At 41.5% G+C, this 15156-nt stretch overlaps 2 protein-coding genes across 2 annotated transcripts in view; both read left to right on the top strand.

Moving 5' to 3' along the window:
* TRDN (triadin) overlaps positions 1–3897 on the top strand; it is a 408805-nt gene extending 404908 nt beyond the window's left edge. Inside the window, exon 34 of the mRNA XM_056563602.1 lies at positions 3593–3897. Within this exon, the coding sequence (XP_056419577.1) occupies positions 3593–3702 (110 nt within the window). The 3' untranslated portion in view covers positions 3703–3897. The remainder of the gene's footprint in view (positions 1–3592) is intronic.
* A 1710-nt stretch (positions 3898–5607) lies between these two features.
* The window catches only part of LOC130361041 (trichohyalin-like), a 275344-nt gene continuing 265795 nt past the window's right edge, over positions 5608–15156 (top strand). The window contains exons 1-4 of the mRNA XM_056563601.1: positions 5608–5641; positions 6325–6363; positions 13538–13582; positions 14140–14235. Of these exons, the coding sequence (XP_056419576.1) occupies positions 5608–5641; positions 6325–6363; positions 13538–13582; positions 14140–14235 (214 nt within the window). The remainder of the gene's footprint in view (positions 5642–6324; positions 6364–13537; positions 13583–14139; positions 14236–15156) is intronic.

Raw genomic sequence — 15156 nt, 5'->3', positions numbered from 1 at the left:
AATGTAATGTATTTTATTAGGTGGAGCAATATTGGACAATATTAGTAAAATTGCACCACTTAATAAAATAAAGATCATTCTATACAGTCCTTTACGAGATACTACAATACGAGTGACCATTGTATTCTTGTTCTCTCAAATATATATAAAATCTATCCTGGTCTAGTCAACGCACAACATTTTAGCGGTTGCTAGTTTAAGAATCATAACAATTAATATTATTTTTTTAAATGTGTAATTTCCTTTATATTTTTATATTTTGTTTCAGTAAAAAAAATAAAAAAAATCTCTTTAAGTAACTTAACCAGTCATTGTACACCAACTTGTCATAGCTAGGCTTTATGGTATTTTATAAAATATGTTGCTTTGTATTTTACATTTTTAGACTGTAAACAGTGATCAGTTTTTCAGACATATTTCATTTGTAAAAATGTGTCTGCAAAATTGTGTCAGCATTTTTTTAAATGAATGTGCTCTGTGTATGTCTATGGGAAAGTTGCTGTCTGTGCACACAATATGAAAAAATACAGCCACATTATTACAGCCACGTACATAAGTAAGGCTGGGTTCACATATATCAGGCGTCCGGCAAAGTTTCCCTCCTGTGTGCAATGGAGGGAAACTGATGCTAGAACTGATCCCATTCAGCTTATCAATTTTGACGCCGGATGGTTGGACAGGCCGAGAGCACTGGACAGGGGAACGCAAACCAATGGATGCCGGATGCCATACAACTAATGACAACTTTTCATCAGTTGTGGCATCAGTTGGGTCCAATTCTAGGCTGAGTTCACCTATGCCAGATGCCAGACATATGTGAACCCAGCTTAACATATCACTTACCGGCTGTAAAAAACAGGATGCATTCCCCTGTCCGGTGCTATCCAGCATGTCCAACCATCTGGCATCAAAATTGGGATTCTGGATGATTGTGAACTGTCCCATTCAAATGAATGGGATCAGTTCTAGCAACAGTTTCCCTCCTGTGCATGCCAGAGAGAAACTATGCCAACTTACAGAGCACATTTACGTAAAAAAATGTGGATGCATTTTTAAATGAAAATATCAGAAAAAAACCTAGTCTTAATTAAATGACTTCATTAACCTCTTAAGGACCCGTGTCATAACGGGTTGGGCCCAGCCTCTAACAACGGCCTGGACCCATGGCTAATAGTGATCATGGTGCAGCGCGCTATTAACCCTTTAGACACGGTGTTGAAAGTTGATCACTAGCTCGGCTATCTCAGTGGGCTGTTCGGGACTGCTGCTGCTAAATCACTGCAGCCCGAACAGCTAGAGGACACATGGAGGGTGCCTACCTTCCTCCTGTGTGCCCAATCGCTGATTGACTGCTCAGGGCCTGAGATCATGGCATGAGCAGTCAAGCAGCAGAATCATTGATCAATGTTATCCTATTGGATAACAACGATCAATGTAAAAGATCAGTGTGTGCAGTGTTATGGAGGCTATAACATTGCAAAATAAAGTGAAAAAAAGTTAATAAAGATCATTTAACCCCTACCCTAATATAAGTGTAAATCACCCCCTTTTCCCATTTTAAAAAAATACATTGTTACTAAATATAAAAATAAACATATGTGGTATCGTCGCATGTGGAAATGTCCGAATTATAAAAATATATTGTTAATTAAACTGCCTGGTCAAGGGTGTACGCACAAAAAAATTCCAAAGTCCAAAATAGCGTATTTTTGGTCACCTTTTATATCATGAAAAAATGTATGAAAAGCGATCAAAAAGTCCAATCAATACAAATGGTACCGCTAAAAACTTCAGATCATGGCACAAAAAATTAGCCCTCATACCGCCCCATACACGGAAAAATTTAAAAGTTATAGGGGTCAGAATATGACAATTTTTAACTTGTAAATTGTCCTGCATGTAATTATGATTTTTTCCAGAAGTACGACAAAATTAAACCTATATAGGTAGGGTATCATTTTAATTGTAAGGACCTACAGAATAAAGAGAAGGTGTAATTTTTACGAAAAAAATGTACTGCGTAGAAACGTAAGTCCCCAAAAGTTACAAAATGCCATTTTTTCTTCAATTTTGTCGCACATTGATTTTTTTTCCATTTCGCCGTAGATGTTTTTGAAAAATTACTCATGTCATTACAAAGCAGAATTAGTGGTGCAAAAAATAAACCATTATATGGATTTTTAGGTGCCAAATTGAAAGAATTATGCTTTTTTAAAGGTAAGGAGGAAAAAACAAGAGTGCAAAAACAGAAAAACCCCGGGTCCTTAAAGGGGTACTCCGCCCCTGGCATCTTATCCCCTATCCAAAGGATAGGGGATAAGATGTTAGATCGCTGTGGTCCCGCTGCTGGGGACCCCCGGGATCGCTGCTGCGGCACCCCGCCATCATTACTGTGCAGAGCGAGTTCGCTCTGTGCGTAATGACGGACGATACAGGGGCCGGAGCAGCGTGACGTCATGGCTCCGCTCCTCATGACATCACGGCCGGTCCCCTTAATGCAAGTCTATGGCAGGGGGCGTGACGACCACCACGCCCCCTCCCATAGATTTGTATTGATGGGGGCGGGCCGTGACGTCACAAGAGGCGGAGCTGTGACGTAACAATGCTCCCGCCCCTGTATTGCCCGTCATTACGTGCAGAGCGATCTCGCTCTGCGCAGTAATGATAGCGGGGTGCTGCAGCAGCGATCCCCGGGGTCCCCAGCAGCAGGACCCCGGTGATCTGACATCTTATCTAGAGATGAGCGAACTTACAGTAAATTCGATTCGTCATGAACTTCTCAGCTCAGCAGTTTATGACTTTTCATGCATAAATTAGTTCAGCTTTCCGGTGCTCCCTTGGGCTGGAAATGGTGGATACAGTCCTAGGAGACTCTTTCCTAGGACTGTATCCACCTTTTCCAGACAACCGGAGCACCGGAAAGCTGAACTAATTTATGCAGGAAAAGTCAGCAACCGCCGAGCTGAGAGGTTCGTGACGAATCGAATTTACTGTAAGTTCGCTCATCTCTAATCTTATCTCCTATCCTTTGGATAGGGGATAAGATGTCTAGGGGTGGAGTACCCCTTTAAGGGGTTAAATTGTTATACATTTAATCAATTCTATTTATCAATATTTTTACGCCACATGCCAATTAAATATACATGTAAAGTAAATTTATCTTGTACTGTTTGCGTTTATTTTTATTTTTTTCTATTATTCACAAACAAGGAAATAGAAAATAAAAATGTAATATAAGTAAAAGTTATATATCTAAGGAATGGCATAATATACTTACACTTTGCATCATATATACTTTAATTAAGTCCCCAACTCAATTAATTATGTTTGCCTATTAAGCTTTTATGAATAACAAACATATAAATATTTTTTCCTTGTCATGCTCGCATCTCAGATTTCTTGCGGTAGCTCCGGAGGTCATATGTTCCTTTCACATACTAAAAATGGCACAAACACCCGATCATATGATCACATTGTGCAATTTTTTCCAAAAATGTTATGCATATATTAGACATTCTACTTGTCCTTAAATTTTTCTTGTTGAATATTTCTTAATGCAATTTTGGTAATAAGCACACAACTATCTTTTCAGAACCTGAAGAGGAAGAACATGAAGTGATGATACCATTACCATCAGGTACTACAGAAATTATGTCATCATTTCTAACAAAGGGAACTAATTGCTTGTTATACAGAAGATAATGCCATTGTTCTCTTAAGTCTGAAAATGTAGATTCATAATACTATGTAAATCTAAATGCATTTTGTGTGACTAATATTTGCATTCTTATACTACACTTAAAACGAAAAAGACAACTACTTTGCAATAAGTCTCCTTTTCTTTCTACAGCTTCTATGTAGAGCTCTAACGGGGAGATTTATCAAAAACTGTGTAGAGGAAGAGTGGCGCAGTTGCCCATAGCAACCTATCAGATTACTTCTTAAATTTTTAAAGAGGCCTGTGAAAAATGAAAGAAGCAATCTGATCGGTTTCTATGGGCAACTGCACCACTTTTCCCCATACACAGGTTTTGATAAATCTCCCCCTATGTTTCCATTGTAACAAAAAACCATGTGGTCTGGTTCTGCAATTGTTCTCCCTTTTTATTTATTCCATACTTGTTGCCAACCTACTATATGTATTGGGGGCAGATGGTTATTGCTTGAAGACACTTGGGCTATGTTCACACAGTGTAGAATTTGGTGGCAAATTTTATCTCATGTGCAAAGATTTTCTGCCAATTATGCTGAAACATGTGCACATAAAATAACATGCCACCAAATTTTACATTGCACATACACAGCCTTAGATATGCATAGCAGCTGTAAAAACAATATAATATGAAATGCTTATACAAATATTTAGCTTATCATTTTAGACGCATTAAAATTTTTAAACAAATATGAAAATCCATTTCCCTTAGACTTTCACAGAGCACATAAATGATAAAAATGTGGATGCAATTTTACAGAGGCATTTTTTACAAATAAAATGCACCTGAAAAAACATTGTGTAAACCTAGCCTAAAGTTAGGTCCATGCATTGTTTTTCAGGCATATTTCATTTGTAAAAAATTAGTCCACAAAATTCAGCATTTTTAGCATTAATGTGCTCTGTGAACGTCTTAGGGGTTTTCATTTTTGTTTTATTGAGGCTGAAGTGAGGCAAAAACAATGGTCCTCACCCATCATGGTAATTAATTTTATATATAAAAAACACTACCCCACAGCCCTCATTAACCATTTTATAAAAATAAAAACAGCAGAGCTGGTCATCGATGTAGTCCACCGAATCTGATTCCTCTGCATACACGTATCTGAAACAAGAAGAAAAGAAAAACGCAAAAAAATGGATTAGTATATTTTGGGTGCTCTCCCCTGGGGAGAGAACTTTTAAAGTGTATAAAGCAGTGTTTCCCAAACAGGGAGCCTCCAGTTGTTGCTGACCTACAACCTCCTGCATTTCCAGACAGCCAAAGGAATGCTAGGAGTTGTAGTTTTGCATCAGCTGGAGGTTCTGTGCTTTGGAAACACTGTCAGATAGGGTACATACAAATATTTTAACCAGTGTTTACTAAACAAAATGGCAGGCTGATAAAACCAAATGAGAACAGAGCCCCACTTACCAACAGTCGTTCCTGTCTGTAGCTTCATCTCTAGTGATGTTATCACTAGAGGCTGGGCTACACTAGACCAGGCCAGATCAAGAACAGAGGAGGGTAAATAAATTTCTTCTCACAGTATACAGTATACAGCCATCCATATAGATGGATGTATGCTGTATATCCCCCTTCTCCCGAAAGAGTGAACTAGCTCTAGATTGGGCTTAGCTCACAGTAAACTAGCGATTTATATAGATTGCTGGTTTATTGTATTTTCTTGCTGGGTAGGAGTTAAACAATGTATATCTCCTGCCCAGCATGAGCTGTTCCCCCTGGAGCATAACTCTGGGCACAACTCAGCCCTGCCTTGAGTAGGAACAACTTAAAGTGCTGCGTTATTCAGCCCTGAATACTGTACCGTTGGTGGAGATAAGTAGTGATGCACAGCACAAATACCATAGTTTCAGCATGTTGTGTTTTTGGAAAACTGCCAGTTTTACCAAAAATGCCCAAAAGCAAGGAAACACCAAAAACACAAAGTGGGTTTGGCATTTTATAATTCCCTATAGACTCACTGCCAACATCTGTTTGCACGATTGGCCAAAAAAAAAAAACAAGTGGAAACTTCTCCTCAGACCCGCAGTCAGTGCAAGATTTGTAGCTGTAATGGGGATGCAAAAATGCATCCATATTATGTTCATATTAAACCAGCCTTGTGTTGTATACACTTAAATGCAGACACTTAAAAACACATAAAAATACATTTTAGGCTATGGATTATTTTATATAGTTTCTATTAAACTCAGTTAAACATTTTCTTTTTATTTAGATATATGGGGAGATTTCCAAACTATAATAGCATTGTATATCATTCAGGATAATCATGCTGTACTGTTATCAGTACTAGTAGATATATCAGCAGTCAGTCCTAGAAAGCATGAAATTGGAAAGGCTTTGAATTTTTCTTTTATCCTACCATGTATTTTAATGATGAATGCAGGCTTACATGTAAGTCATACCCCTAGGTCCTTAACACATAATTTTTAATATCCATTACTATTTTCATACACCCGTATATTAGAAAATAAATATCTTTTTTTACATTTCAGTATTATATATAGTAAAGATATATTTCATGCTATTTTACTGTAACTAATTAAAGAAGATCTGACTGATAAAGTTTGCTCACATCATAGTGTTCTATGTCATTTATTTCTTTTAGAACAAGAAGGGAAAAGAGACAAAGAAGCTGTTGTACCAGGTACGCACATTTATTTGTAATATACATTCAAATTGCTATTTAAATTGTATAAAATCTTGATTTATAATTGCAGATGATAAATGTTAGTCTACAATATTCAGTAATCACAAACCCTTATGTAACTATGCGTACTAAACTTAAGGTTTTGTATAATTGAAGATTTAAATTCCCTTGCAAGTCTGAGCAATAATTAAAAATACAACTTAAGGGTAAAAAATATGACCATAAATTATTTACCATCCGCTTTTTCCCCATAATCGGTGGAAATATGATTGGGTAAAAATACCTTTAGGCTAGTTTTCCACTTGGGTTTTCTTCTGCATTTTAACAGCTGATAAGGGAGTAAAAAAAAACCTAAGTCAGTAAATAGCAAATGGTCTTCCAAAAGCAAAAACTATGAAACAAGTCTCATTCATGTAAATCTGGGGAGGAGACCATGAGGGAGAGGGAAAGGGAAAAGGGGGGTAGGAGGGGACACAAGAAGACTGACCAATGACAGAAAAAGAGAGAAAGAAGGGAAGCAACACTAGAAAAAAGAGGGAGAGAAAAAATAGAGGAGGTCCGGACAAGGAGAAAGAAAGAGGAAAGAGCTCATGGGGGCTGCCTGTCTGTGAATCTATCCCACAGGTCCCATATAGAAAAAAATATCAGAATGGTGTTATTCAAAGAGGCAGTAAGAGACTCAAGGGAGCGAATCTCACATATCCTAGCTAGGAGTTTGCCCCCATCAAAGTCTGTTTCCAATGCTTGGCGATGAGGGTTCTAGCTGCAAGGACCATGTGGAAAAAGAGCCTAAATGTTTTTTTTGGCCAAAACCCTAGCAGAAAGGTGCAAAAATAAGACCAAAGAGTCAAGGGGGACCAAAACTTCCAGTACTGCATGGATCAACTTCTGTACCTGAGTCTAATAAGTAATCAGTGGACGAAATCAAAAGATGTGGAAAACAGTAGCCAAACCCACACCATATCGCCAGTATTGGGGAGGGATATCAGGATTCAGACTACTGAGTAAAGCCGGTGTATGATACCATCCCATAAGCATCTTAAATTTCATCTCTTTGTATGCTGTGCAGATGGAAGCTTTGGAGGCCCGTTTCCATATTAGCCACCATTGAGGGATGATAATAGTAGTGTTGAGGGCCTCCTCCCAATGGCTCATGTAGCGATGAGAGGGGGGCCATCCGGGGGAGATAACAAAAAGGAGTATATACTGGAGAGTAGTCCCCTGTTGGTAAGGAGACAGTCAGCGGGCTCCATCTAGAGGAAAAGTAATGACGAAGTTGTATATAGTGGGTTTCCTCAGAGGCAGGGCAATGAGCAACCAGTTGGCCAAAGGATAGAAAGGTCTAAAGGAAAAGGAAAAAAGAGCACTTCTTGGTGTAATAAAAGATGGATGCTCAGTATAAAAGTAAAAGTGAGAGAGGCGCTCACCAGTGTTGGTTGTGTAACAACATACACAACAATGGTCAACGTATCAAAGGGTACAGTATCCGGAGCCCTCCGGCTAAATACTAGTGATCAATCGTCTGGCTTCAAGGAGAATGCCGGCTCCACGTGGCGCAGGATACAAATAGACAGAGATCAGGAAAGATCAAGGCAGTTTATTTCCCAAGTTACAACGCTGATGAAGCTGCTTTCCTGCAGCGAAACGATGCATCTTGGAAAATAAACTACCTTGATCTTACCTGATCTCTGTCCATTTGTATCCTGTGCCACATGAAGCCGGCGTTCTCCTTGAAGCCAGACCGATTGATCAAAGGATAGAAAGGAGCGAGTGCAGGGATTAACAACGTCAGCCCAGCAGAAAAGACCTCTAGAGCCCCATTTCCTAACCATACAGGAAGTCAAGCCAGGAGGGAAGTCAGGATGATAGAGATAGGATTGTAAAGGTTAGAAAGAGGAGAGAAGTCTAAAACGCCTGAAGCAATAGGTCCAGACATATTGAGAAAACAACATGGGTCCCAGAAGGGGATGTTCAGGGGAGGGGAGGGGAGAGGAAACATCCACAGGAGAGAGTTAGGATGAATAGAGGCCAGCCACAATTTTCTCAACTCCATCCATTTTCTGTAGGCATGGTAAGTAGACCAAGCCGCCAGGTGGCGAAGATGAGCCGCCCAGTAATACTTAGTCACGTCCGGAACACCCAGCCCCCCAAAAGATCTACTTTGCTATGTCGCTTAGCATCCCAGATAAACCAGAAAATAGCCGACTGGAAAGAACGCAACACAGCTAGAGGGACCCACACTGGCAACATCTCAAAAAAGTAAAGCAATGCCGCAATGCGTCCAAAAAAAGAAATATATTGTGACTTCCATTTCTCCATCAGAGTACGCAGCTCATGGAAGAGTTGAGGATGGTTAGCAAAGTACAAAGAGGAATAGCGAGGGGAAAGCGACACACAGGTAATAGCAGAAGAGGACCATCGAAAAGAGAAGTTAACCTGCTAGAGGAAGACCAATGAGGGAGGAAGGTTAAGAGGCATGGCTGCAGATTTAGAAAGATTGACTTTATAGCCAGAGACAAGGCCGTAGGTATGTATCAGTTTATACAGAGAAGGCAGAGATAGGAAAGGGTTAGTAAGAGAAAGCTAGACATCGTCAGCAAAGAGGCAGATCTTAAAATCCCTGCCGTGAAGCGAGACACCAGAGATGTCCAGATCCCCCTGGATCAAGGCAGCAAGGGGTTCTATGCACAAGACAAAGATCAGGGAGGATAGTGCCCCTGCCTAGTGCCATTACACAAGGTAAAGGTCGGGGAAGAAGCACGGGGGGAGTTTGAGAGAGGCGGATGGGGAGGAGTAGAGACCCTGCAGTGCAGTAAGAAAATTACCAGAGATACCAAATTTTTGAAAAGGGGCAAACAAAAATGGCCAACCTAGCCTATCAAATACCTTCTCAGCATCTAGATTCAAGACCAAGGCCTGCCATGACCTCTGATATACTACATCAATGAGGTCCACTATCCTTCTCGTGTTATCACCTCCCTGTCGACATGGGATAAAGCCAACCTGATCTTTGTGTATAAGGGTAGGCAAGAAACAGCAAAGGTGGTTCACCCAAATTTTGGAAAAAAAACTTCAAATCAGAATTGAGAAGGGCAATGGGTCGGTAGCTGGAGCAAGCATGGGGATCTTTACCAGGCTTAGGAATCCAGGTAATCATAGAGTGAAGGAATGACTGTGGGATTCTCTCCCCCCCACCCACCCCCGCCCCCCAAAGAAAGCATTAAATAAAGTGACCAGCTGAGGAAGGAGGATGGATGAATTTGTCTTATAATACAAATAGGTGAAGCCATCAGGGCCCAGAGAGAGCCCCACAGGGAGAGTCTTGAGAACTTCCGAAAGCTCTTCAAGAGTGACCGGAGCATTCAAAGTCTCTCTGTCAGCCACTGAAAGAGTCAGAAGGCTACACTGAGAGAGAAATGAGTCGAGCATTGCAGCACGTTCTCCATGGTCCGAGGGGAGTTGAGAGGGGAATGGGTTAAGTTTAGAATAGTATTCAAAGAAGAGACTAGAGACAGAGTCAGGGTGATGCTGGAGGGTACCGGAAGAATATTTCAGGGCAGAGGGGGCCTGAGTGGCATCAGTAAGGCACGGGGCAGCATGGTGTGTGCCTTATTGCCTTTCTCGTAGAAGCGCTATTTAGCATAAAGCAGTTGACGCTTCACCCTATAGAGGGCCAAGTCGCCTAACTGAGATCGTACCACAACCAGGCGCCTCAGCACCGAGAGGGAGGTGGAAGACAGGAGAAGAGCTTCTAACGGAGTTATCTGAGCCCTAAGTTCTCAGACGCGAGCCAAGGTGTTACGTTTCAATCTAGAGCCCAAAGCGATGCAGTGGCCACGAACCACTACTTTGTGGGCTTCCCATAAGACCGCCGGTGAAGACAAAGAGCCCTCATTGTTGGCAAAGTATGCATATCAAGTCCAGGGAAGAGGGCGTTTTAAGCAAAAAATCATTAAGGCATGAATGACAGCAGCGTATGTAAGAGGTGAAGGGAGAAAAAGAAATCAATACAGGGCTATGATCAGACCATGAGATAGACTCCAGAGAGGCAGAGGAGAACATGTGGATCATAGGAAGGTTAACGAAAAAATAATCAATACGGGTATGGAGTTCGTGAGGGTGAGAATAAAAGGGAAAAAAAATGATCAGAGGGGTGGTTAATCTGGCAAAGATCATAAAGGGCCGCCAAGCGTATCATTCACCGAAAAAGCATATACAAGCGCAACTGTGAAGGGGAATAGCGACGTGCCCAGTGTCGAGTGATGATCAACAGAGGGGGAAAAAAATAAGTTTAAATCACCCCCCAAGAGCCACATGGAGGAGTATTTATGTAGGTGAGACAAGACCCAGGGTAAAAAAAAGGGATCTGGGAGGTAACGTAAACATTGGAAAGGAGTAGTTGTTTGCCCCTAATGACCCAGAAACAATAAAAAACCTACCCAACGGGTCTTCATAGGAAGAAGAGAAATGTAGAGGACAGGATCTAGGAATTAAGATAGCCCCATCCGCCACTTTCCTGTCTGTAGATACTGAGTACACTTGAGGGTAAAGGTGTGTAAGAGATGGAAGGAGCCCGTCATGTCAAAGTGTGTCTCCTGATAAATAATGTCAGCCTTCAGAGCTACCAACTCTCTCTGCAGCAGACACCGCTTAGTTGGGGCCTTAAGGACCTTCACATTCAAGGAGATGCATTTAGCCGTGAGAAGGTGCAAATTCAGACCAGCAAGTATACCTCGAGATGTCAGGGGAAAAGAGAAAGGCCAGGGGAGCCCCAGCGACAGCCATCCGGACCAAAAAAAAAAGAGACTAACAACGAAGGAAGCCAGCAGGACAAGAAACAAGTAGAGAGAACATAAGACAGACAAATTGGAACACAAGGGAATAAAAGGGTAACATAACCTTATGTGGCTCAGGAGCCTGAGAGGAGACCATGTAGGTAGTATAAAACAAAGCAATGAAGTGGAGTCCCAGGGAGGTGTCTGCCCACTATATCAGAAGGCAAAATAGGAGCAGCAGTCCAGTCAGTTGGGGCCACAGGGGGGGGGGGGCAGAGGTGTAGGAAGACTGGCAGCGAGAAAGAGAGCACCGAGATGGGGAGGCCGCTTTTGCGGTAGGTGAGGTGCCTTTAAACAGGTAAGCCCTGGATGGCCTCTCGCTCCCTGGAAGATATCGATCCCGAGGTGGATCCGGAGGCTTGGAAGCATAAGGGTGAGGCCGGTGGAGGTGAGCCCAGCCCAGGTAGAAGCAGTACAAGGGTAGCACTCACTAGCAACGGGCAGCTGATAACAGGGGAGTCCCGTGCAGAAGCACTCAGCAGCAGCACCGTCAGGTCCTCAGCAACAGTGTAAGAGGAGGCAGAAGATGGCGGGCAGAAGGCCGTTGTCCCTCGTGGATATCCAAGGCTGGGGCCGGCAGCAGGGGCAGTGGAGGAAGGTCACCCCGGTCTCTGGCTGAACTGCCAGGCAGTACAGGACTGGACAACCTATGTGCCGCCACAGAGCAAGACCGGAGGTAGCATGCAGGGCCCGGAGAGGCAGGCGGAGAGCCCGGGACTGAGGAGGAGGTCGGACGGAGGTACCGATTGATGGTCCTGGAGGAAATCTTGGGGTTCAGGCAGGCGGGCGGGTTCCTCCTATGGCTGCCGGCACCCCTTTTCATCAAGCGGAGGGCTATGGGAGGCTGATACAGCTTATTTAAGGCCACGAGGTGCGGGAGCTCACAGACTAGGCGGCCATCTTCGGCAGCGGCAAGCCATGAATGCCAGAAAAAAACACAGAAACCTAGTTGCTTTTATAATGGCATTTTAACATGTGTGCAAAAACACAATTTTTTGACTCTGTGTCAGTTTTTCACTGCCTCCAGGGTACCATTCCTTGGGTCAGATGCAGAGCGTCCAGCCCACGGAGTATAAGGAGATAAGTAGTGATGCAAAACATTACTGCCTACTTCAGCTTCCCATACAGGAATGCTAGTTAACTCCTGGGGGAGTGGGGGGTATACAGTATACATATGCTGTACAGCCATTATGCATTTTAAACATGCCTTTTTTTAAACAAAAAAGCATGCTAAAAACGTACAATATAAACAGAACTATACTTACCATGCTGGCTCCTAGCTGTATCTCAACCTGTAGTGATGTAATCATTAAAGGGGAGGCTACACCGGTTCAGGCTGGAACAGGAGCCAGGGTGATAAGTGACCATCTGCCCACAGTATACAGTCTATACTGCTTTAATGTACCGTATATTGTTGCTGGGCAGAAATTATACAATGTATACCTCCTGCACAGCATGAGCTGTTTCCAAGGCTATTTAGCTGCTGGCACAACTCTGCCCTGCTCTGCAGGGACTGTATCATTGGTACTGTACATGCAATACTGTACTGGGATACTGTATGGCCAACGGAGGTAAGTAGTAATACACTGCATCACTGCTTACCTTACCTCCTTACAATCCGAGGGCCGCGCAAATAAGTTACTTTTAATTAAGTTAAGATGTAAATCCTTCCTTAGGCTATGTTACACAGTGATTTTTCATTTGTTAAAAAAAAAAAAAAAACACCACACAACCATATATAACATCGGTGAAAATTTAGTCCACCAAGGAAAGAAATGTGAACCTCTTATATATCAAAGAAGAGTGTTTTTTTGATGGTTGTTAGCCAATTAAACCCCAACTCAAAAAGTAAAATCAAAGTAGCCCCCAAGGTTAGAAACATAAACGCACAGAATGAGGACAGTGCAAGTACCCCCGTAAAGACGTACTAAATATGAATACCCTAATGGATACAAATATATAGGCCCTAGACTGCAAGGCATTAACACCCTGTTTTACACTAGAACACAAGGAAACATAATGTTATTCCCCCAATACAGCATTAGTCCACCAGGTTTGAATATGTAAAATAATTTGTTGTGATTTTCTGCTGTGACTATTATAAAAAAAAAAAAAATATATAAAAATTTTACATTATTTGGGACATTCATTATTTTACATTATTAGTCATATTTAACTTTTTTCAATGTTCATGTTCCTATTACATAGACATAGTCATAATACTTTATTTAACTAATATTATTTCTGTAAAGATTTTTGACAGTTTAAAAATTCATTGACTAAATTGTTACAAAAATTATATTTTGATTTCTGTCAATTGTACCTGTTTCTTTTAGAAGCTGAAAAGGAAAAAGAAGAGAAAGTTTTGGAAAAAGTTTTAGGTATAATTAATTGGCCAATGCTCAATCTTAATCTACCTTATATGCACATGGAAGTATATGTTTAAAGGGGTACTCCGGTGGAAAACTTTTTTTTTTTAAATCAACTGGTGCCAGAAAGTTAAACAGATTTGTTATTTCTATAAAAAAAAAATCTTAATCCTTCATGTACTTATTAGCGGTATACTAAAGAGGAAATTCTTTTCTTTTGGGATTTCTTTTCTGTCACGACAAGAGTGCACTGTGCTGACACCTCTGTCCATTTTAGGAACTGTCCAGAGCAGCAGTTTGCTATGGGGATTTTCTCCTGCTCTGGACTGTTCCTGATATGGACAGAGGTATCAGCAGAGAGCACTGTGGTCATGACAGAAAAGAAATCCCCCAAAAATATAATTTCCTCTGTAGTATGTAGCCACTAAAAAGTACTGGAAGGATTAACATTTTTTTATATAAGTAATTTACAAATCTATTTAACTTTCTGGCATCAGTTGATTAAAAAAAAAAAGTTTTCCATCGGAGTACCCCTTTAATAACGTATATATAACTTTGTTTTTTCCCAGAGCCAGAAAAGGGAAAGGAAGAAGAGAAAGTTACTGTGCCTGTTGTTGAGGCTAAAGTAGAAATTGAATATGAAAAACCACTTCCACCAGTTGCAGGTAATATTGTGATTTCTTTAAAGGGAACCTCTGATCAGTTATATTTGGCCCAAACTGCAGGCAGTATAACACTGGCAACTGGCATCAACACTATGAATAACTCCGATAGGCTAGGGTTTTTCAGAGAATTCATAGTTTAAAAATGTAGTTCGGACCTGGGTAAGTAGTCTTCGAGGTGGGTCCCGGAGGCTGACATGCCTCTCCCTAGGAGTGTATAGGCTTTAAAACAAAAACATAGAGCACTCCACAGTGTATTACTGCATTACCATGATTACCGCTTCATGTGAATGAGCGCTTACCGAATGGAGTTGTGCAGGCCTCAGCACAATTTAGGATTAGAGCATAGATACACAATCTCACTGCCGCCTTTTCACCATGTAATCCAATGTAGAAACAAAAAGGACCTCCAAAGCAAGAGTGGGATGCTTTAGGCACTGAGAGACCACAGATACCAGGTAAGAGTGAACAAGTTTATTTCCAACATGCAACGCGTTTCGCGCCTTAAAGCTTCATCAGGCATCAGGCATTCCACTCTTACTTGGAGGTCCTTTCAGTTTCTACATTATCAGTGTATTGGGGCCTCTTTAAAGATAGGGGTTACATACATTAATAGGTGTAGTACCTTCAGAGTTATGGACGTTTATTTATTCCTTCCTATTGTGATTTTGTGCAATATTCACCGCTTGAACCCAACCCCCCCCCCCCCCCGATAATTATGCAAATACATTTACTATACTCTTGGGAGTAAGCACTCTGCTCAGGTGCCGCAGCTTTCTAGGTGTAGCGAGGCAGCCTCATCTGGGCGTTCACCCCCAAGGCAGGCTCTCACATCCTTATTGAGAGGGACTTGGGAGGGCATACATTAGCATATGAAAAGAGAGAGATAGAGAGACATTTATCACAATTTGTATAAAGTAAGAG

Source organism: Hyla sarda, chromosome 3, assembly GCF_029499605.1.
Source record: "Hyla sarda isolate aHylSar1 chromosome 3, aHylSar1.hap1, whole genome shotgun sequence".
Taxonomy (NCBI): domain Eukaryota; kingdom Metazoa; phylum Chordata; class Amphibia; order Anura; family Hylidae; genus Hyla; species Hyla sarda.
Note: the sequence above shows the minus strand (reverse complement) of the source record. Positions and strands in the feature narration are given on the sequence as shown.